A 24,518-nucleotide genomic window follows, 5' to 3' on the forward strand; every position below is an offset into this window, starting at 1 on the left:
GTATATATCACGTACATGTCACCTCTGTGTATCGTACGCTCGTATATATCACGTACATGTCACCTCTGTGTATATCGTACGCTCGTATATATCACGTACATGTCACCTGTGTGTGTATCGTACGCACGTATATATCACGTACATGTCACCTCTGTGTGTATCGTACGCTCGTATATATCACGTACATGTCACCTCTGTGTGTATCGTACGCTCGTATATATCACGTACATGTCACCTCTGTGTGTATCGTACGCTCGTATATATCACGTACATGTCACCTCTGTGTATCGTACGCTCGTATATATCACGTACATGTCACCTCTGTGTGTATCGTACGCACGTATATATCACGTACATGTCACCTCTGTGTGTATCGTACGCACGTATATATCACGTACATGTCACCTCTGTGTGTATCGTACGCTCGTATATATCACGTACATGTCACCTCTGTGTATCGCACGCTCGTATATATCACGTACATGTCACCTCTGTGTGTATCGTACGCTCGTATATATCACGTACATGTCACCTCTGTGTGTATCGTACGCTCGTATATATCACGTACATGTCACCTGTGTGTGTATCGTACGCTCGTATATATCACGTACATGTCACCTCTGTGTGTATCGTACGCTCGTATATATCACGTACATGTCACCTGTGTATCGTACGCTCGTATATATCACGTACATGTCACCTGTGTATCGTACGCTCGTATATATCACGTACATGTCACCTCTGTGTGTATCGCACGCTCGTATATATCACGTACATGTCACCTCTGTGTATCGTACGCTCGTATATATCATGTACATGTGACCTCTGTGTATCGTACGCTCGTATATATCACGTACATGTCACCTGTGTGTATCGTACGCTCGTATATATCACGTACATGTCACCTGTGTGTATCGTACGCTCGTATATATCACGTACATGTCACCTCTGTGTATCGTACGCTCGTATATATCACGTACATGTCACCTCTGTGTGTATCGTACGCTCGTATATATCACGTACATGTCACCTCTGTGTGTATCGTACGCTCGTATATGTCACGTACATGTCACCTCTGTGTGTATCGCACGCTCGTATATATCACGTACATTTCACCTGTGTGTATCGTACGCTCGTATATATCACGTACATGTCACCTCTGTGTATTGTACGCTCGTATATCACGTACATGTCACCTCTGTGTGTATCGTACGCTCGTATATATCACGTACATGTCACCTCTGTGTATATCGTACGCTCGTATATATCACGTACATGTCACCTCTGTGTATCGTACGCTCGTATATATCACGTACATGTCACCTCTGTGTATCGTACGCTCGTATATATCACGTACATGTCACCTCTGTGTGTATCGTACGCTCGTATATATCACGTACATGTCACCTCTGTGTATCGTACGCTCGTATATATCACGTACATGTCACCTCTGTGTATCGTACGCTCGTATATATCACGTACATGTCACCTCTGTGTATTGCACGCTCGTATATATCACGTACATGTCACCTCTGTGTGTATCGTACGCTCGTATATATCACGTACATGTCACCTCTGTGTATTGCACGCTCGTATATATCACGTACATGTCACCTCTGTGTGTATTGTACGCTCGTATATATCACGTACATGTCACCTCTGTGTATCGTACGCTCGTATATATCACGTACATGTCACCTCTGTGTGTATTGTACGCTCGTATATATCACGTACATGTCACCTCTGTGTATCGTACACTCGTATATATCACGTACATGTCACCTCTGTGTATCGTACGCTCGTATATATCACGTACATGTCACCTCTGTGTATCGCACGCTCGTATATATCACGTACATGTCACCTCTGTGTATCGTACGCTCGTATATATCACGTACATGTCACCTCTGTGTGTATCGTACGCTCGTATATATCACGTACATGTCACCTCTGTGTGTATCGTACGCTCGTATATATCACGTACATGTCACCTGTGTGTATCGTACGCTCGTATATATCACGTACATGTCACCTCTGTGTGTATCGTACGCTCGTATATATCACGTACATGTCACCTCTGTGTGTATCGTACGCTCGTATGTATCACGTACATGTCACCTCTGTGTGTATCGTACGCTCGTATATATCACGTACATGTCACCTCTGTGTATCGTACGCTCGTATATATCACGTACATGTCACCTCTGTGTGTATCGTACGCTCGTATATATCACGTACATGTCACCTCTGTGTATCGTACGCTCGTATATATCACGTACATGTCACCTCTGTGTATCGTACGCTCGTATATATCACGTACATGTCACCTCTGTGTGTATCGTACGCTCGTATATATCACGTACATGTCACCTGTGTGTATCGTACGCTCGTATATGTCACGTACATGTCACCTCTGTGTGTATCGTACGCTCGTATATATCACGTACATGTCATCTCTGCGTATCGTACGCTCGTATATATCACGTACATGTCACCTCTGTGTGTATCGTACGCTCGTATATATCACGTACATGTCACCTCTGTGTATCGTACGCTCGTATATGTCACGTACATGTCACCTCTGTGTGTATCGTACGCTCGTATATATCACGTACATGTCATCTCTGCGTATCGTACGCTCGTATATATCACGTACATGTCACCTCTGTGTGTATCGTACGCTCGTATATATCACGTACATGTCACCTCTGTGTATATCGTATGCTCGTATATATCACGTACATGTCACCTCTGTGTATCGTACGCTCGTATATATCACGTACATGTCACCTGTGTGTATCGTACGCTCGTATATATCACGTACATGTCACCTCTGTGTATCGTACGCTCGTATATATCACGTACATGTCACCTGTGTGTATCGTACGCTCGTATATATCACGTACATGTCACCTCTGTGTATATCGTATGCTCGTATATATCACGTACATGTCACCTCTGTGTATCGTACGCTCGTATATATCACGTACATGTCACCTGTGTGTATCGTACGCTCGTATATATCACGTACATGTCATCTCTGCGTATCGTACGCTCGTATATATCACGTACATGTCACCTCTGTGTGTATCGTACGCTCGTATATATCACGTACATGTCACCTCTGTGTATATCGTATGCTCGTATATATCACGTACATGTCACCTCTGTGTATCGTACGCTCGTATATATCACGTACATGTCACCTGTGTGTATCGTACGCTCGTATATATCACGTACATGTCACCTCTGTGTATCGTACGCTCGTATATATCACGTACATGTCACCTGTGTGTATCGTACGCTCGTATATATCACGTACATGTCACCTCTGTGTATCGTACGCTCGTATATATCACGTACATGTCACCTGTGTGTATCGTACGCTCGTATATATCACGTACATGTCACCTCTGTGTATCGTACGCTCGTATATATCACGTACATGTCACCTGTGTGTATCGTACGCTCGTATATATCACGTACATGTCACCTCTGTGTATTGTACGCTCGTATATATCACGTACATGTCACCTCTGTGTATCGTACGCTCGTATATATCACGTACATGTCACCTGTGTGTATCGTACGCTCGTATATATCACGTACATGTCACCTCTGTGTATCGTACGCTCGTATATATCACGTACATGTCACCTGTGTGTATCGTATGCTCGTATATATCACGTACATGTCACCTCTGTGTATCGTACGCTCGTATATATCACGTACATGTCACCTGTGTGTATCGTACGCTCGTATATATCACGTACATGTCACCTCTGTGTATCGTACGCTCGTATATATCACGTACATGTCACCTGTGTGTATCGTACACTCGTATATATCACGTACATGTCACCTCTGTGTATTGTACGCTCGTATATATCACGTACATGTCACCTGTGTGTATCGTACGCTCGTATATATCACGTACATGTCACCTGTGTGTATCGTACGCTCGTATATATCACGTACATGTCACCTGTGTGTATCGTACGCTCGTATATATCACGTACATGTCACCTCTGTGTATCGTACGCTCGTATATATCACGTACATGTCACCTCTGTGTATTGTACGCTCGTATATATCACGTACATGTCACCTCTGTGTGTATCGTACGCTCGTATATATCACGTACATGTCACCTCTGTGTATCGTACGCTCGTATATATCACGTACATGTCACCTCTGTGTGTATCGTACGCTCGTATATATCATGTACATGTCACCTCTGTGTGTATCGTACGCTCGTATATATCACGTACATGTCACCTCTGTGTATCGTACGCTCGTATATATCACGTACATGTCACCTCTGTGTGTATCGTACGCTCGTATATATCACGTACATGTCACCTCTGTATCGTACGCTCGTATATATCATGTACATGTCACCTCTGTGTATTGTACGCTCGTATATATCATGTACATGTCACCTCTGTGTATTGTACGCTCGTATATATCACGTACATGTCACCTCTGTGTATCGTACGCTCGTATATATCACGTACATGTCACGTCTGTGTATCGTACGCTCGTATATATCACGTACATGTCACCTCTGTGTGTATCGTACGCTCGTATGTATCACGTACATGTCACCTCTGTGTGTATCGTACGCTCGTATATATCACGTACATGTCACCTCTGTGTGTATCGTACGCTCGTATATATCACGTACATGTCACCTGTGTGTATCGTACGCTCGTATATATCACGTACATGTCACCTCTGTGTATCGTACGCTCGTATATATCACGTACATGTCACCTCTGTGTATCGTACGCTCGTATATATCACGTACATGTCACCTCTGTGTGTATCGTACGCTCGTATATATCACGTACATGTCACCTCTGTGTGTATCGTACGCTCGTATATATCACGTACATGTCACCTCTGTGTATCGTACGCTCGTATATATCACGTACATGTCACCTCTGTGTGTATCGTACGCTCGTATATATCACGTACATGTCACCTCTGTGTGTATCGTACGCTCGTATATATCACGTACATGTCACCTCTGTGTATCGTACGCTCGTATATATCACGTACATGTCACCTGTGTGTATCGTACGCTCGTATATATCACGTACATGTCACCTCTGAGTGTATCGTACGCTCGTATATATCACGTACATGTCACCTCTGTGTGTATCGTACGCTCGTATATATCACGTACATGTCACCTCTGTGTGTATCGTACGCTCGTATATATCACGTACATGTCACCTCTGTGTATCGCACGCTCGTATATATCACGTACATGTCACCTGTGTGTATCGTACGCTCGTATATATCACGTACATGTCACCTCTGTGTGTATCGTACGCTCGTATATATCACGTACATGTCACCTCTGTGTGTATCGTACGCTCGTATATTTCACGTACATGTCACCTCTGTGTGTATCGTACGCTCGTATATATCACGTACATGTCACCTCTGTGTGTATCGTACGCTCGTATATATCACGTACATGTCACCTCTGTGTGTATCGTACGCTCGTATATATCACGTACATGTCACCTCTGTGTATCGTACGCTCGTATATATCACGTACATGTCACCTCTGTGTGTATCGTACGCTCGTATATATCACGTACATGTCACCTCTGTGTATCGCACGCTCGTATATATCACGTACATGTCACCTGTGTGTATCGTACGCTCGTATATATCACGTACATGTCACCTCTGTGTGTATCGTACGCTCGTATATATCACGTACATGTCACCTCTGTGTGTATCGTACGCTCGTATATATCACGTACATGTCACCTCTGTGTATCGTACGCTCGTATATATCACGTACATGTCACCTCTGTGTGTATCGTACGCTCGTATATATCACGTACATGTCACCTGTGTGTGTATCGTACGCTCGTATATATCACGTACATGTCACCTCTGTGTGTATCGTACGCTCGTATATATCACGTACATGTCACCTCTGTGTGTATCGTACGCTCGTATGTCACGTACATGTCACCTCTGTGTGTATCGTACGCTCGTATATATCACGTACATGTCACCTCTGTGTATCGTACGCTCGTATATATCACGTACATGTCACCTCTGTGTATCGTACGCTCGTATATATCACGTACATGTCACCTCTGTGTGTATCGTACGCTCGTATATATCACGTACATGTCACCTCTCTGTGTATCGTACGCTCGTATATATCACGTACATGTCACCTCTGTGTGTATCGTACGCTCGTATATATCACGTACATGTCACCTCTGTGTGTATCGTACGCTCGTATATATCACGTACATGTCACCTCTGTGTGTATCGTACGCTCGTATATATCACGTACATGTCACCTGTGTGTATCGTACGCTCGTATATATCACGTACATGTCACCTGTGTGTGTATCGTACGCTCGTATATATCACGTACATGTCACCTCTGTGTATCGTACGCTCGTATATATCACGTACATGTCACCTCTGTGTATTGTACGCTCGTATATATCACGTACATGTCACCTCTGTGTGTATCGTACGCTCGTATATATCACGTACATGTCACCTCTGTATGTATCGTACGCTCGTATATATCACGTACATGTCACCTCTGTGTATCGTACGCTCGTATATATCACGTACATGTCACCTCTGTGTATCGCACGCTCGTATATATCACGTACATGTCACCTCTGTGTATCGTACGCTCGTATATATCATGTACATGTCACCTGTGTGTATCGTACGCTCGTATATATCACGTACATGTCACCTGTGTGTGTATCGTACGCTCGTATATATCACGTACATGTCACCTCTGTGTATCGTACGCTCGTATATATCACGTACATGTCACCTCTGTGTGTATCGTACGCTCGTATATATCACGTACATGTCACCTGTGTGTATCGTACGCTCGTATATATCACGTACATGTCACCTCTGTATGTATCGTACGCTCGTATATATCACGTACATGTCACGTGTGTGTGTATCGTACGCTCGTATATATCACGTACATGTCACCTCTGTGTATCGCACGCTCGTATATATCACGTACATGTCACCTCTGTGTATCGTACGCTCGTATATATCACGTACATGTCACCTCTGTGTGTATCGTACGCTCGTATATATCACGTACATGTCACCTCTGTGTATCGTACGCTCGTATATATCACGTACATGTCACCTCTGTGTGTATCCTACGCTCGTATACTGTATGTCACGTACATGTCAATGCCATGTTTTGCCAATGCAAAAGTCTGGGAACCCTTGGAGATTTGTGTGCTCAGATACCTTTGACCAAGCTAGGATTTCTAGAGAGTGAAATCAGAACCCCCTCTTGACGGCATAGGACCTTCAGATTTAGCAGACTTTGGAGTTGTGGTACGTGGTTCTACTGTTTAGAGGCACCTGCACAAATATGGCCTTCCTGGAAGAGCCATCAGAAGAAAACCTCTCCTGTGTCCACACCATGAAATTCAGTGTCAGAAGAATGCAGAAGAACATCTAAACAGGCTTGGTACATTCTGGAAGCAAGTCCTGTGGACCGATGAGGGTAAAATGGAAATCTTTGGCCACTGATCAGAGGTGTGTGTGAGTGTGTGTAGACAAAAGGACACAGAATTTCAGGAAAAGAACATCTCACCAACCATTAAGCATGGGGAGGGATCAATCAGGATTTGGGGTTGTGTTGCAGTCAATGGCACGGGGAACATTTCACGGGTAGAGGGAAGAATGGATCCAATGACATTTCAACAAATTCTTGATGCAAACATAAAACATCTATAAAAAGCTGAAAGTAAATGTAAAGTGATTTTTTTTTTTTCTTTTACTAAAATACAAAGTTAATGCGTCACCTGTAACTTTAGATCATTTCATCTTCAACTTGCTTCAGTGTTCACAATAACAGGAATTACAGGGGCGCCCAGACATTTACAAGCCTCTGCGTGTCACAGACGAGTGCCCTCTGTGTGTATCACATACGTGTAGCCTCCGTGTAGGTCGTACGCTCACATGTAACCTGGGGTTCTTCTCTTCCAGCTGGTTCCCATAGAGTAGTTCCCCCACCCCCGCTGTAAACATGGTGGCCCTGTCGCTGAAGATCAGTATCGGCAATGTGGTGAAGACCATGCAGTTTGAACCGTCCACGATGATATACGACGCCTGTCGCATCATCCGGGAGCGCGTCCCTGAGGCCCAGATCGGCCAGCGTGAGTAATGTCCCCCCATTGTTATCAGGAATCTATCATCTGTCTATTATCTGTTATCTATCTATCTATCTATCTATCTATCTATCTATCTATCTATCTATCTATCTATCTATTCTATGTCTGTTATCTGTCTGTTATCTATCTATTATATGTCTGTTATCTGTCTATTATCTATCTATCTATTATCTATCTATCTATTATCTATCTATTATCTATCTATCTATTATCTATCTATTATATCATCTATCATCTGTCTGTTATCTATCTATTATATGTCTGTTATCTATCTATCTATTATCCATCTATTATATCATCTATCTATCATATGTCTATTATCTATCTATTATATGTCTGTTATCTGTCTATCTACCTATTATCTATCTATTATATGTCTGTTATCTGTCTGTTATCTATCTATTATATGTCTGTTATCTGTCTATCTACCTATTATCTATCTATCATCTGTCTATTATCTGTTATCCATCTATCTACCTATTATATGTCTGTTATCTGTCTGTTATCTACCTATTATCTATCATATGTCTGTTATCTGTCTGTTATCTATCTATCTATTATCCATCTATTATATCATCTATCTATCATATGTCTATTATCTATCTATTATATGTCTGTTATCTGTCTGTTATCTATTATATCATCTATTTATCTATTACCTGTCTATATATATCACAGCTGAAACCAGAAGTTTGTGTCTCTATCTATCTATCTATCTATCTATCTATCTATCTATCTATCTATCTATCTATCTATCTATCTATCTATCTATCTATTATATCATCTATCTATAATCTGTCTATTATCTATCATCTATCTATCTATCTTCTGTCTATTATCTATCTACCTATTATCTATCTATTATATCATCTATCTATCTATCTATCTATCTATCTATCTATCTATTATCCATCTATTATATCATCTATCTATCATATGTCTATTATCTATTATATGTCTGTTATCTGTCTGTTATCTATTATATCATCTATTTATCTATCTATCTATCATCTATATCTATTTATCTATCTATCTATTATATGTCTGTTATCTATCTATCTATCTATCTATCTATCATCTATCTATTATATGTCTGTTATCTATCCATTATCTATCTATCTATCTATCTATCTATTATATGTCTGTTATCTATCTATCATCTATATCTATCTATCTATCTATCTATCTATTATATGTCTGTTATCTATCTATCTATCTATCTATCTATTATCTATCTATCTATCTATCTATCTATCTATCTATCTATTATATGTCTGTTATCTATCCATTATCTATCTATTATATGTCTGTTATCTATCTATCATCTATATCTATCTATCTATCTATCTATCCATTATCTATCTATTATATGTCTGTTATCTATCTATCTTTCTCAATATCTGACATGAAATCAGAATAAACCTTTCCCGTTTTAGGTCAGTTAGGATCACCAGAATTATTAAGATTTGCCAAATGCCAGAATAATGAGACAGGGGGAATATTTTAAGGCATTTTTATTACTTACTGCAAAGTCAACAGTTTCCATTCACTAAGATTACTCTGCCTTTAAACAATTCTGGACTGCCCATATGATGATGTCCTGTGTTTAGAATCTTCTGAGGTTTTTTGGCCACATCTCAGTTAATTAGAGACACACCTGTGGATGTATTTTAACCCCTTTGTGACATGCTCCGTACATGTACTGTCGCAGGTCGCTTCCGTCCCTTTGATGTGGGCTCTGGCGGTGAGCCCGCATCTTTCCCGACACGTCAGCTGTTTTGAGGAAAAAGGGAGAAGCTTGGAAGCCTAAGAACACCATCCCCACTGTGAAACACGGTGGAGGCACCATCATGCTGTGGGGTTGTTATGCTGCAGGAGGGACTGGTACACTTCACAAAATAGATGGCATCATGAGAAAAGAAGATTGTGGCAATACTTAAGCAACATCTCAAGACATCAGCCAGGAAGTTATAGCTTGGGCAGAAATGGGTCCAAATGTACAATGACCCGAAGCATTCTGCCAAAATGGTAACAAAGTGGCTTCAGGATCACAAAGTCAATGTTTTGGAGCTGAAATCACAGAGCCCTGATCTCAGTCCTAGTGTAAATATATGGGAAAAGCTGAAAAGGCCGGTGCGACCAAGGGACCTACAAACCGGGACCCGCTACACCAGTGTCGGAAGGAATAGGACCAAATTCCGACCAACTATTGTAAGAAGCTTGTGGAAGGAGATCCCAAACATGTGACCCAAATCATTCAGTTAACCCCTTAGTGACAGATCCAATTTTTACTTTGATGACCGGGAAATTTTTACAATTCTGACCACTGTCCCTTTATGAGGTTATAACTCTGGAGCTTCAACGGATCCTGAGATTTCTAATTTTTCCAACAAAATGATTTTTTTTAGGAACCACCTCACATTGAAGTCACTTTTAGGGGTCTATATAACAGAAAATACCCAAAAATGACGCCATTCTAAAAACTGCACCCCTCAAGATGCTCAAAACCTCATTGAAGAAGTTTATGAACCCTTCAGGTGCTTCACGAGAACTAATGCAGTGTGGAAAGAAAAAATGAACATTTTTTTTCACAAAAAATGTACTTTGGAACCAAACTTTTTTATTTTCACGAGGGCAACAAGAGAAAATGGACCAAAAAAATTGTTGTGCAATTTCTCCTGAGTACGCCGATACCCCATATGTGGGGGAAATCTACTGTGTGGGCGCACGGCAGGGCTCGGAAGGGAGTGAGCACCATTTGACTTTTTGAACGCAAAATTGACTGGAATCAGTGGTGGCGCCATGTCTCGTTTGGAGACCCCTGATGTACCAAAACAGTGTAACCCCCAATTCTAACTCCAACCCTAACTTCCCTACCCTGACCCTAATCCCAACCCTAACCACAACAGACCCCTACCCGTATCCCCCAGACACCGCCACCGTATCCCCCAGACACCGCCACCGTATCCCCCAGAGACCGCCACCGTATCCCCCAGACACCGCCACCGTAGCCCCCAGACACCGCCACCGTAAACCTAGCTCTAACTCCAACACTAAATGCAAAGAATTCAGACAATTTTTTTTTATTTTTATTGTATTATTGTTCCCTAACTAAGGGGGTGATGCAGGGGGGGTTTGATTTACTATTTTCCTATTTTGATCACTGATAGGATCTAACACAGTGATCAAAAACCTCCTATTGTTACCGGGTGCCGGCTGGCAGATCTTGGTGGGTGCACTCCCCCCCAAGATGGTGCCGCACAAACCTGAGCAGTAGCAGCTACCAGCCACAAGACAGATTTAATCAACCATGGTATCAGTGTAATCAGTATAACGACACCGACCTGACACTGTCTGTAGTCACTGAGCACAATCCTGATCACAGGTATCAGTGTAATCAGTATAACGGCGCCGACCTGACACTGTCTGTAGTCACTGAGCACAATCCTGATCACAGGTATCAGGGTAATCAGTATAACGGCACCGACCTGACACTGCCTGTAGTCACTGAGCACAATCCTGATCACAGGTATCAGTATAACGGCACCGACCTGACACTGTGTGTAGTCACTGAGCACAATCCTGATCACAGGTATCAGTGTCATTAGTATAACTGCACCGACCTGACACTGTAGTCACTGAGCACAATCCTGATCACAGGTATCAGTGTAATCAGTATAACGGCACCGACCTGACATTGTCTGTAGTCACTGAGCACAATCCTGATCACAGGTATCAGTGTAATCAGTATAAAGGCACTGACCTGACACTGTCTGTAGTCACTGAGCACAATCCTAATCACAGGTATCAGTGTAATCAGTATAACGGCACCGACCTGACACTGTCTGTAGTCACTGAGCACAATTCTGATCACAGGTATCAGTGTAATCAGTATAAAGGCGCCAACCTGACACTGTCTGTAGTCACTGAGCACAATCCTGATCACAGGTATCAGTATAACGGCACCGACCTGACACTGTGTGTAGTCACTGAGCACAATCCTGATCACAGGTATCAGTGTAATCAGTATAACGGCGCCGACCTGACACTGTCTGTAGTCACTGAGCACAATCCTGATCACAGGTATCAGTGTAATCAGTATAACGGCACCGACCTGACACTGTCTGTAGTCACTGAGCACAATCCTGATCACAGGTATCAGTGTAATCAGTATAACGGCACCGACCTGACAGTGTCTGTAGTCACTGAGCACAATCCTGATCACAGGTATCAGTGCAATCAGTATAACGGCACCGACCTGACACTGTCTGTAGTCACTGAGCACAATCCTGATCACAGGTATCAGTGTAATCAATATAACGGCACCAACCTGACACTGTCTGTAGTCACTGAGCACAATTCTGATCACAGGTATCAGTGTAATCAGTATAACGGCACCGACCTGACACTGTAGTCACTGAGCACAATCCTGATCACAGGTATCAGTGTAATCAGTATAACAGCACCGACCTGACACTGTCTGTAGTCACTGAGCACAATCCTGATCACAGGTATCAGTGTAATCAGTATAATGGCACCGACCTGACACTGTCTGTAGTCACTGAGCACAATCCAGATCACAGGTATCAGTGTAATCAGTATTACGGCACCGACCTGACACTGTCTGTAGTCACTGAGCACAATCCTGATCACAGGTATCAGTGTAATCAGTATAACGGCACCAACCTGACACTGTCTGTAGTCACTGAGCACAATCTTGATCACTGGTATCAGTGTAATCAGTATAACGGCATCGACCTGACACTGTCTGTAGTCACTGAGCACAATCCTGATCACAGGTATCAGTGTAATCAGTATAACGGCACCGACCTGACACTGTCTGTAGTCACTGAGCACAATCCTGATCACAGGTATCAGTGTAATCAGTATAACGGCACCGACCTGACACTGTCTGTAGTCACTGAGCACAATCCTGATCACAGGTATCAGTGTAATCAGTATAACGGCACCGACCTGACACTGTCTGTAGTCACTGAGCACAATCCTGATCACAGGTATCAGTGTAATCAGTATAACGGCACCGACCTGACACTGTCTGTAGTCACTGAGCACAATCCTGATCACTGGTATCAGTGTAATCAGTATAACGGCACCGACCAGACACTGTAGTCACCGAGCACAATCCTGATCGCAGGTATCAGTGTAATCAGTATAACGGCACCGACCTGACACTGTCTGTAGTCACTGAGCACAATCCTGATCACAGGTATCAGTGTAATCAGTATAACAGCTCTGACCTGACACTGTAGTCACTGAGCACAATCCTGATCACAGGTATCAGTGTAATCAGTATAACGTCACCGACCTGACACTGTCTGTAATCACTGAGCACAATCCTGATCACAGGTATCAGTGTAATCAGTATAACGGCATCGACCTGACACTGTCTGTAGTCACTGAGCACAATCCTGATCACAGGTATCAGTGTAATCAGTATAACGGCACCGACCTGACACTGTCTGTAGTCACTGAGCACAATCCTGATCACAGGTATCAGTGCAATCAGTATAACGGCACTGGCCTGACACTGTGTGTAGTCACTGAGCACAATCCTGATCACAGGTATCAGTGTAATCAGTATAACGGCACCGACCTGACACTGTCTGTAGTCACTGAGCACAATCCTGATCACAGGTATCAGTGTAATCAGTATAACAGCACCGACCTGACACTGTCTGTAGTCACTGAGCACAATCCTGATCACAGGTATCAGTGTAATCAGTATAACGGCACCGACCTGACACTGTCTGTAGTCACTGAGCACAATCCTGATCACAGGTATCAGTGTAATCAGTATAACGGCACCGACCTGACACTGTCTGTAGTCACTGAGCACAATCCTGATCACAGGTATCAGTGTAATCAGTATAACGGCACCGACCTGACACTGTCTGTAGTCACTGAGCACAATCCTGATCACAGGTATCAGTGTAATCAGTATAACGGCACCGACCTGACACTGTCTGTAGTCACTGAGCACAATCCTGATCACAGGGCACTTTAAGGACAATGGTACCAAATACTTATAAAATGGATGGGAAGTTTTGACTTTGCAGTAAGTAATAAAAATGCCTTAAACATTCTCTCTCTCATTATTCTGGCATTTGGCAAATATTAATAATTCTGGTAATCCTAAGTGACCTAAAACGGGAAAGGTTTATTCTGATTTCATGTCAGATATTGAGAAAAACCTACAGATGTGTCATTATATATAGTGGATGGAGACTTCTGGTTTCATCTGTATATGCTCCTCTTACAGTGCGGTGGCCTCCTGCCCTGTGCTGTCCTCTTCCTCACTGATACCTGCCCCATTGTAATTAGTTTCCTAGGTTCGAAGGAGACTGGGGAAGAGGGGAGATGGAATATCAGAGACCCCATTACTTGGCTGTCATTTCCCTGCTGATAACTGCCCCACCATACAAGAGTTCCATGGTCGGAATGGGGTGGTGTGGAGTGTCAGAGACCCCATTACTGTACCGCTATTTCCCTACTGATATCTACCCCATTGCACAAGCTATCCCTGGTTGGAAGGAGACGGGGTTGGAAATATCATTCACCCCCCTGTGCCGTCTTTTTCACACTGATATTTGCCCCATCACATGTGCTTTCATAGGTCTTACGGAGACGGGGGTGGAATATCAGAGACCCCATTACTGTGCTGTCATTTCCATGCTGATATCTACCCCATCACATATTCTATCCTTGGTTGGGAGGGGGCGAGGGTGGAATATCAGAGACCCCATTACTGTGCTGTCATTGCTTTGCTGATATTTGCCCCACCACACGCAATTGCCGAGGTTGGAAAGAAGAGTGTGGGTAGTCAGGGACCCCGCTACTGTTCTGTCATTTTCCTGCTGGTCATGTTGAGTTGTCAGACATTGTGTGGTCAGATGTTTGAGGGGTCAGACTGTGGGGGGGTCACCTAGTAGAGAGGACCTCTGCAAAACCCTGCTGTGGACCCACAGGTTTCCAGCTACTTTGGTTCTTGGGACATTCCTCAGAACGATGCTGATCTTGGGGTTACAGGATCTGATCTGCTGCTTTCATTTACAGCCAATGACTTCGGTCTCTTCTTGTCTGACGAGGATCCCAAGAAAGGAATTTGGCTAGAGGCTGGGAAGGCGCTGGATTATTACATGTTACGTAATGGGGTGAGTGTTCACCATTCCTAATATCTGCTCCTCCGTGTGTCACTTCCTGATGATCTCACATCCCATAACATGTCCTGAGTGTGCCACCCCTTACCCTACTGTGCCCTGATGTTATGGCATGGCCAGGCCTTGCAGCGGTGTCCTGTAGTCATGTGACCTTTCCCCGTCACTGTCAGGTCTGGTAGCTTTGTTCTGTAGTCATTTGACCTCTCCTCTCACGGTCAGGTATGGTGTTGGTGTCCTGTAGTCATGTGATCCCTCCCCTCACGTTAAGGCCTTGCAAAGGTGTTCTGTAGTCATGTGACCTCTCCCCTCACGGTCAGGTCTGGTAGCTTTGTTCTGTAGTCATGTGACCTCTCCCCTCACGGTCAGGTCTGGTAGCTTTGTTCTGTAGTCATGTGATCCCTCCCCTCACGGTCAGGTCTGGTAGCTTTGTTCTGTAGTCATGTGACCTCTCCCCTCACGGTCAGGTCTGGTAGCTTTGTTCTGTAGTCATGTGATCCCTCCCCTCACGTTAAGGCCTTGCAGCGGTGTCCTGTAGTCATGTGACCTCTCCTCTCACAGTCAGGTCTAGTTGCTTTTTTCTGTAGTCGTGTGACCTCTCCCCTCACGGTCAGGTCTGGTAGCTTTGTTCTGTAGTCATCTGACCTCTCCCTTCACGGTCAGGTCTGGTAGCTTTGTTCTGTAGTCATGTGACCTCTCCCTTCACGGTCAGGTCTGGTAGCTTTGTTCTGTAGTCATGTGACCTCTCCCCTCACGGTGAGGTCTGGTAGCTTTGTTCTGTAGTCGTGTGACCTCTCCCCTCACAGTCAGGTCTGGTAGGTTTGTTCTGTAGTCGTGTGACCTCTCCTCTCACGGTCAGGTATGGTGTTGGTGTCCTGTAGTCATGCGATCCCTCCCCTCACGTTAAGGCCTTGCAACGGTGTTCTGTAGTCATGTGACCTCTCCCCTCACGGGTCAGGTCTGGTAGCTTTGTTCTGTAGTCATGTGACCTCTCCCCTCAAGGTCAGGTCTGGTAGCTTTGTTCTGTAGTCATGTGACCTCTCCCCTCGCGGGTCAGGTCTGGTAGCTTTGTTCTGTAGTCATGTGACCTCTCCCCTCACGATCAGGTCTGGTAGCTTTGTTCTGTAGTCATGTGACCTCTCCCCTCACGGGTCAGGTCTGGTAGCTTTGTTCTGTAGTCATATGACCTCTCCCCTCAAGGTCAGGTCTGGTAGCTTTGTTCTGTAGTCATGTGACCTCTCCCCTCGCGGGTCAGGTCTGGTAGCTTTGTTCTGTAGTCATGTGACCTCTCCCCTCACGATCAGGTCTGGTAGCTTTGTTCTGTAGTCATGTGACCTCTCCCCTCACGGTCAGGTCTGGTAGCTTTGTTCTGTCGTCATGTGACCTCTCCCCTCACGGTCAGGTCTGGTAGCTTTGTTCTGTAGTCATGTGACATCTCCCCTCACGGTCAGGTCTGGTAGCTTTGTTCTGTTGTCATGTGACCTCTTCCTTCACAGTCAGGTCTGGTAGCGGTTTCTTGTAGTCATGTGACTTCTCCGCTCAAGTTCAGTTCTGGTCCCATGATTCGTCTGTCACTCACAGGACACCTTGGAATACAGAAAGAAGCAGCGTCCTCTCAAGATACGTATGTTGGATGGAACAGTGAAAACTGTCATGGTGGACGACTCCAAGACCATGAGTGACCTATTAATGACAATCTGTGCCCGAATCGGTAAGTCTTACAGGAGCAGGTGGCACCAGTCCAACTAATGTAGCAAGTGGTCACTTTCACTGACCTGAAGACCATGGAAGACTGAGACCTTGGGCAGTGTGCTGCAGTGCGGTACCTCAGTGATGACTGCGTGGTGCTGTATCTCGGTAGTATCATCTGGAGTTGCACTTGCTCTGGTCCCTCAGAAGTCAGCGGTGGTGTGCTGCAGTGCGGTACCTCAGTGATAACTGCGTGGTGCTGTATCTCTGTAGTATCATCTGGAGTTGCACTTGCTCTGGTCCCTCAGAAGTCAGCGGTGGTGTGCTGCAGTGTGGTACCTTAGTGATAACTGCGTGGTGCTGTATCTCTGTAGTATCATCTGGAGTTGCACTGGCTCTGGTCCCTCAGAAGTCAGCGGTGGTGTGCTGCAGTGTGGTACCTCAGTGATGACTGCGTGGTGCTGTATCTCGGTAGTATCATCTGGAGTTGCACTTGCTCTGGTCCCTCAGAAGTCAGCGGTGGTGTGCTGCAGTGCGGTACCTCAGTGATAACTGCGTGGTGCTGTATCTCTGTAGTATCATCTGGAGTTGCACTTGCTCTGGTCCCTCAGAAGTCAGCGGTGGTGTGCTGCAGTGTGGTACCTTAGTGATAACTGCGTGGTGCTGTATCTCTGTAGTATCATCTGGAGTTGCACTGGCTCTGGTCCCTCAGAAGTCAGCGGTGGTGTGCTGCAGTGTGGTACCTCAGTGATAACTGCGTGGTGCTGTATCTCGGTGGTATCATCTGGAATTGCATTGGCTCTGGTCCCTCAGAAGTCAGCTGTGATGTGCTGCAGTGCGGTACCTCAGTGATAACTGCGTGGTGCTGTATCTCGGTAGTATCATCTGGAGTTGCACTGGCTCTGGTCCCTCAGAAGTCAGCAGTGGTGTGCTGCAGTGTGGTACCTCAGTGATAACTGCGTGGTGCTGTATCTCTGTAGTATCATCTGGAGTTGCACTGGCTCTGGTCCCTCAGAAGTCAGCGGTGGTGTGCTGCAGTGTGGTACCTCAGTGATAACTGCGTGGTGCTGTATCTCTGTAGTATCATCTGGAGTTGCACTGGCTCTGGTCCCTCAGAAGTCAGCGGTGGTGTGCTGCAGTGTGGTACCTCAGTGATAACTGCGTGGTGCTGTATCTCTGTAGTATCATCTGGAGTTGCACTGGCTCTGGTCCCTCAGAAGTCAGCGGTGGTGTGCTGCAGTGTGGTACCTCAGTGATAACTGCGTGGTGCTGTATCTCTGTAGTATCATCTGGAGTTGCACTGGCTCTGGTCCCTCAGAAGTCAGCTGTGGTGTGCTGTAGTGCGGTACCTTAGTGATAACTGCGTGGTGCTGTATCTCGGTAGTATCATCTGGAGTTGCACTGGCTTCTGGCACCTCAGAAGTCAGCGGTGGTGTGCTGCAGTGTGGTACCTCAGTGATAACTGCGTGGTGCTGTATCTCGGTAGTATCATCTGGAGTTGCACTGGCTTCTGGTCCCTCAGAAGTCAGTGGTGGTGTGCTGCAGTGTGGTACCTCAGTGATAACTGCGTGGTGCTGTATCTCTGTAGTATCATCTGGAGTTGCACTGGCTCTGGTCCCTCAGAAGTCAGCAGTGGTGTGCTGCAGTGTGGTACCTCAGTGATAACTGCGTGGTGCTGTATCTCTGTAGTATCATCTGGAGTTGCACTGGCTCTGGTCCCTCAGAAGTCAGCAGTGGTGTGCTGCAGTGTGGTACCTCAGTGATAACTGCGTGGTGCTGTATCTCTGTAGTATCATCTGGAGTTGCACTGGCTCTGGTCCCTCAGAAGTCAGCAGTGGTGTGCTGCAGTGTGGTACCTCAGTGATAACTGCGTGGTGCTGTATCTCTGTAGTATCATCTGGAGTTGCACTGGCTCTGGTCCCTCAGAAGTCAGCGGTGGTGTGCTGCAGTGTGGTACCTCAGTGATGACCGCGTGGTGCTGTATCTCGGTAGTATCATCTGGAGTTGCACTGGCTTCTGGTCCCTCAGAAGTCAGCTGTGATGTGCTGCAGTGTGGTACCTCAGTGATAACTGCGTGGTGCTGTATCTCTGTAGTATCATCTGGAGTTGCACTGGCTCTGGTCCCTCAGAAGTCAGCGGTGGTGTGCTGCAGTGTGGTACCTCAGTGATGACCGCGTGGTGCTGTATCTCGGTAGTATCATCTGGAGTTGCACTGGCTTCTGGTCCCTCAGAAGTCAGCTGTGATGTGCTGCAGTGCGGTACCTCAGTGATGACTGCATGGTGCTGTATCTCTGTAGTATCATCTGGAGTTGCATTGGCTTCTGGTCCCTCAGAAGTCAGTGGTGGTGTGCTGCAGTGTGGTACCTCAGTGATAACTGCGTGGTGCTGTATCTCTGTAGTATCATCTGGAGTTGCACTGGCTCTGGTCCCTCAGAAGTCAGTGGTGGTGTGCTGCAGTGCGGTACCTCAGTGATAACTGCGTAGTGCTGTATCTCTGTAGTATCGGTGGTCGGGAGATTTTGCTGTGATCACTTGTGTTCTTGCCTTTCCAGGTATCACAAATTATGATGAGTATTCCCTTGTGAGAGACATGCTGGAGGAGAAGAAGGAAGAAGTCACTGGTACACTGAAACGAGACAAAACTCTACTGCGAGATGACAAAAAGATGGAAAAATTGAAGCAGAAGCTACACACAGATGATGAATGTGAGTCTGGAGCTTGGTCTTCGTGATTATATATTACTGCAGTGTTATTCCATGCCTGCTGTAAACCACAGAGCCGGGGAGATGGGAATAGAGCCTGATGTCACTGATAGGGATGAAGAGTTGGGCAAGAAAGGTTCCCGTGACTGATAGATGAGGAGCTGGGCAGAAGAGGTTCCTGTGACTGCTAGGGATGAGGATCCTGGAAGGAGAGGTTCCTGTGACTGATGGGAGATGAGGATCCATGCAGGAGAGGTTGCTCTGTCTGATAGGGATGGAGAGTTGGGCAGGAGAATCAGCTGTGAATGATGGGGATGAGAAGCCAGTCGGGAGAGGCTTGTGTGAATGATGGTGATGAGGAACCAGGCAGTAGAGGCTTCTGTAACTGATGAGGAGCCAGGCTGGAATGAGAGACTGGAGGGATGAGCAGCCTGGTAGGAGACACTTGTGGGATGAGCAGCCTGGTAGGAGACAATGATAGGAGGAGCAACCTGGTAGGGAGACACTGGTGGGATGAGCTGCCTGGTAGGAGAGACTGGTGGGATGAGGAGCAGCCTGGTAGGAGAAACTGTTGGGGGGGGAGGAGCAGCGTGGTAGGAGACACTGGTGGGATGAGGAGCAGCCTGGTAGGAGAAACTGTTGGGGGGAGGAGCAGCCTGGTAGGAGACATTGGTGGGATGAGCGGCCTGGTAGGAGAGACTGGTGAGATGAGCAGCCTGGTAGGAGACACTGATAGGAGGAGCAGCCTGGTAGGGAGACACTGGTGGGATGAGCAGCCCCGAAGGAGAGACTGGTGGATGAGCAGCCTCGAAGGAGAGACTGGTGGGATGAGCAGCCTGGTAGGAGAGACTGGTGGGATGAGGAGCAGCCTGGTAGGAGAAACTGTTGGGGGGAGGAGCAGCCTGGTAGGAGAGACTGGTGGGATGAGGAGCAGCCTGGTAGGAGAAACTGTTGGGGAGAGGAGCAGCCTGGTAGGAGAGACTGGTGGGATGAGCGGCCTGGTTAGGAGAGACTGGTGGGGTGAGCGGCCGGTTAGGAGAGACTCGTGGGATGAGCAGCCAGGTAGGAGAAACTGGTGGGATGAGCGGCCTGGTAGGAGAGACTGGTGGGATGAGCGGCCTGGTTAGGAGAGACTGGTGGGATGAGCGGCCTTGTAGGGGACACTGGTGGGAGCAGCGGCCTGGTAGAAGATACTGGTGGGATGAGCGGCCTGGTAGGAGAGACTGGTGGGATGAGCGGCCTGGTTAGGAGAGACTGGTGGGATGAGCGGCCTTGTAGGGGACACTGGTGGGATGAGCGGCCTGGTAGAAGATACTGGTGGGATGAGCGGCCTGGTAGGAGAGACTGGTGGGATGAGCGGCCTTGTAGGGGACACTGGTGGGATGAGCGGCCTGGTAGAAGACACTGGTGGGAGGACCACTGCTGACATTTGCTTCCCTGGAAACCTAATAGTTGAAGCTCGTTGATATGAATAACCAGTGCACTGTTGAATGGCTTTGATAGAGTACTTTTGGAAACTGTTGAAGTGCCACACTGACAGTTTCCAAGGACATGTTACCATGTGTCTGAGACCTTTCAGAAGATGACTTCTGGGCAGATTTCTCTTTTTTTACCTTGAGGATGTTTTTTTGAGAAAGCTCACTTGACAGCGCTCTGGGATGTTTCACCGTTACACACAACACCCTGCGTTCATAGTTGTGGGGACCATTAAGTGGCTGCAGTCTCAAAGTATTATTAGGCAGCACGGTGGTTGGCACTGCAGCCCCGCAGCTCTGGGTACTGGGTTCAGAATTCCACCAAGGACAACATCTGCAAGGAGTTTGTACAGATGCTTCTCACAAAATTAGAATTTCATCAAAAAGTGAATTTATTTCAGTTCTTCTATTCAAAAAGTGAATCTCATATATTCTATAGAGTCCTTACACACAGAGGGATCTATTTCACATGTTTATTTCTGTTAATGTTGATGATTATGCCTTACAGCCAATGAAAACCCAAAAGTCATTATCTCAGTAAATTAGAATAATGAACAAATAACACCTGCAAAGGCTCCTAAATGTTTATAAAGGTCTTTAGTCTGTTTCAGTAGCTCCACAATCATGGGGAAGACTACTGACCTGACAGATGTCCAGAGGCAGTCAGAAGCCACAAAAGGTCATTGGTAAAGAAGTGGGCTGTTCACACAGTGCTGTATCCAAGCATATTCATGGAAAGTGGAGTGGAAGGAGAAAGTGTGGAAGAAAAAGGTGCACAAGCAACCGGGATAACCGCAGCCTGGAAAGGATTGTTAAGAAAAGATCATTCAAAAATGTGGGGGAGATTCACAAGGAGTGGACGGCTGCTGGAGTCATTGCTTCAAGAGCCACCACACACAGACGTGTCCAGGACATGGGCTACAAGTGTCGCATTCCTTGTGTCAGCCACTCATGGCCAATAGACAGCACCAGAAGCATCTTACCTGGGCCAAGGAGAAGAAGAACTGGACTGTTGTCAGTGGTCCAAGGTCCCAGAGTCTGGAGGAAGAGTGGAGAGGCCACAATCCAAGCTGCTGGAGGTCTGGTGTGAAGTCTCCACAGTCAGTGATGGTTTGGGGAGCCATGTCATCTGCTGGTGTAGGTCCACTCTGTTTTATCAAGACCAAAGTCAAGCAGCCGTCTACCAGGACATTTTAGAGCACTTCATGCTTCCCTCTGCCGACAAGCTTTTTGGAGATGGAAATGTCATTGACTTGGCACCTGTCCATACTGCCAAAATTACCAATACCTGGCTTACAAACAACAGTATCACTGGGCTTGATTGGCAGCAAACTCTCCTGACCTTAACCCCATAGAGAATCTATGGAGTATTGTCAAGAGGAAGATGAGACATCAGACCCAACAATGCAGACGAGCTGAAGGCTGCTATCAGAGCAACCTGGGCTTCCATAACCCCTCAGCAGTTCTACAGGCTGATCACCTCCATGCCACGCCGCATTTCCTCCCTCACTCCATAAACATACCGATGGGGAATTTAGATTGTGAGCCTCTCTGGGGACAGTGATGATGATGTATGTATAGCTCTGCGGAATAAGATGGCTCTATATAAGCAATAATATAAAGGGTCTTGAAGGGCAGAAGTTTGCTGGTGGGGTTTCTCTGCATAAATCTCAATGACTTCTTTTTTTTGCAGTGAATTGGTTGGATCCAGGACGGACACTGAGAGAACAAGGAGTGGATGAGAATGAGACTCTCCTGCTGAGGCGCAAGTTCTTCTACTCTGACCAGAATGTGGACTCCCGGGACCCAGTGCAGCTGAATCTCCTGTATGTGCAGGTGTGTGTCCGTCCGCTCCGGAGCGGTGCTACTCACTGGGCCATGTATGAGCCATTCATGGAGCTTCTCTTCTCACCTGCTTCTGCTGACCTCTTTTAGGCTCGGGATGACATTCTGAATGGCTCCCACCCCGTCTCCTTTGATAAGGCTTGCGAGTTTGCTGGTTACCAGTGTCAGGTGCAGTTCGGACCACATAATGAGATGAAGCACAAGCCAGGCTTTCTGGAGTAAGTGAGGCGGATGAGGGCGCTTCTGTTTTCTGCTATGGTGGTGACCGTCCTGGTTTGTGCGCCGCACAATAGACTTCACTAAATGCTCTTTTATTCCAGATTAAAAGATTTTTTGCCTAAAGAGTACATCAAGCAGAAGGGGGAACGAAAGATCTTTCTGGTGAGTGTGACGTGCGCTTGAGAGGTGTGGTATGGCGTGCTTACAGTCTGTGCCATGCTGTGTTCTCCCTCTCGTAGTCTCACAAGCAGTGCGGTAACATGAGTGAGATAGAAGCCAAGGCTCGATATGTCAAGCTGGCGCGGTCTCTGAAGACATATGGCGTCTCCTTCTTCCTTGTGAAGGTGAGCAGGTGACACATCACATGAGTTTCCCACATGTTATGGGACCTGATCGCATCCTGTCCACTGCCCTCCATTATTGCCACCAGACTAATGTGCCGGCCTCTGTATCCTCCCGAAGTGCCCCCCGTCAGGCTCTATCACTGGTCTATATGTAGTTACTTGTGTGATGTCTTTATACTATCAAAATCTTGTTTAAAAATACCTTCAGGATTATCACCAGGTAGGACCCTTGCTTATTTACGCCATTTTTTGGCTACTGTATCCCCATCCCATTCGTATTCCACACATTGGCCACCCTATTGTTGCTCTAGCCTCTTGGTCTTGTGGCTCAGTGTTATTACCATTGTTCTAGGAAAAAATGAAGGGTAAGAACAAGCTGGTTCCTCGGCTTCTGGGCATCACCAAGGAATGTGTAATGAGGGTAGATGAGAAAACCAAGGAAGTGATCCAGGAGTGGAACCTAACGAACATCAAGCGCTGGGCGGCGTCCCCCAAGAGCTTCACATTGGTCAGTAGATTGCATGCGTCTCTGCCTCCCACAGGGTATGATCTCCTCTAATCCTGTGTATTCTTAGGACTTCGGAGACTATCAAGATGGCTACTACTCTGTTCAGACTACAGAAGGGGAACAGATTGCGCAGCTCATTGCTGGATACATTGACATCATCCTGAAAAAGGTGACCACAGCAGACTGTTGCTCTTGACATGAATATGTCTTTATTTTTGAGTGTGGTCTTCCTCTCCTCCCCTTTTTTGACTTAATTGGACTTTTTCTACCCTACATCTTTTAACCCCGGGCGTCTTCTCCCTTTACTCTCTGAGACGGACGTCTTCTCCTCACGCTCCTTTCTGA

The 24,518-nt window shown here is 46.1% G+C and overlaps 1 protein-coding gene across 6 annotated transcripts in view; it reads left to right on the forward strand.

The window, feature by feature from the left end:
- Nucleotides 1–24,518, forward strand: part of TLN1 (talin 1) — a 197,409-nt gene that overhangs the window by 96,577 nt on the left and 76,314 nt on the right. For all 6 annotated transcript variants that reach the window (XR_013220935.1, XR_013220936.1, XM_077281283.1 and 3 more), the window contains exons 2-11: nt 8,032–8,201; nt 15,291–15,388; nt 16,973–17,102; nt 19,633–19,785; nt 22,951–23,093; nt 23,193–23,320; nt 23,423–23,483; nt 23,561–23,665; nt 24,018–24,173; nt 24,241–24,342. Coding sequence is in view for 4 of the 6 variants with exons in the window: in XM_077281283.1 (XP_077137398.1) it covers nt 8,072–8,201; nt 15,291–15,388; nt 16,973–17,102; nt 19,633–19,785; nt 22,951–23,093; nt 23,193–23,320; nt 23,423–23,483; nt 23,561–23,665; nt 24,018–24,173; nt 24,241–24,342 (1,206 nt within the window). In the remaining 2 variants the exon portion in view is untranslated. The remainder of the gene's footprint in view (nt 1–8,031; nt 8,202–15,290; nt 15,389–16,972; nt 17,103–19,632; nt 19,786–22,950; nt 23,094–23,192; nt 23,321–23,422; nt 23,484–23,560; nt 23,666–24,017; nt 24,174–24,240; nt 24,343–24,518) is intronic.

The sequence above is a fragment of the Ranitomeya variabilis genome, chromosome 1, assembly GCF_051348905.1.
Source record: "Ranitomeya variabilis isolate aRanVar5 chromosome 1, aRanVar5.hap1, whole genome shotgun sequence".
NCBI lineage: Eukaryota > Metazoa > Chordata > Amphibia > Anura > Dendrobatidae > Ranitomeya > Ranitomeya variabilis.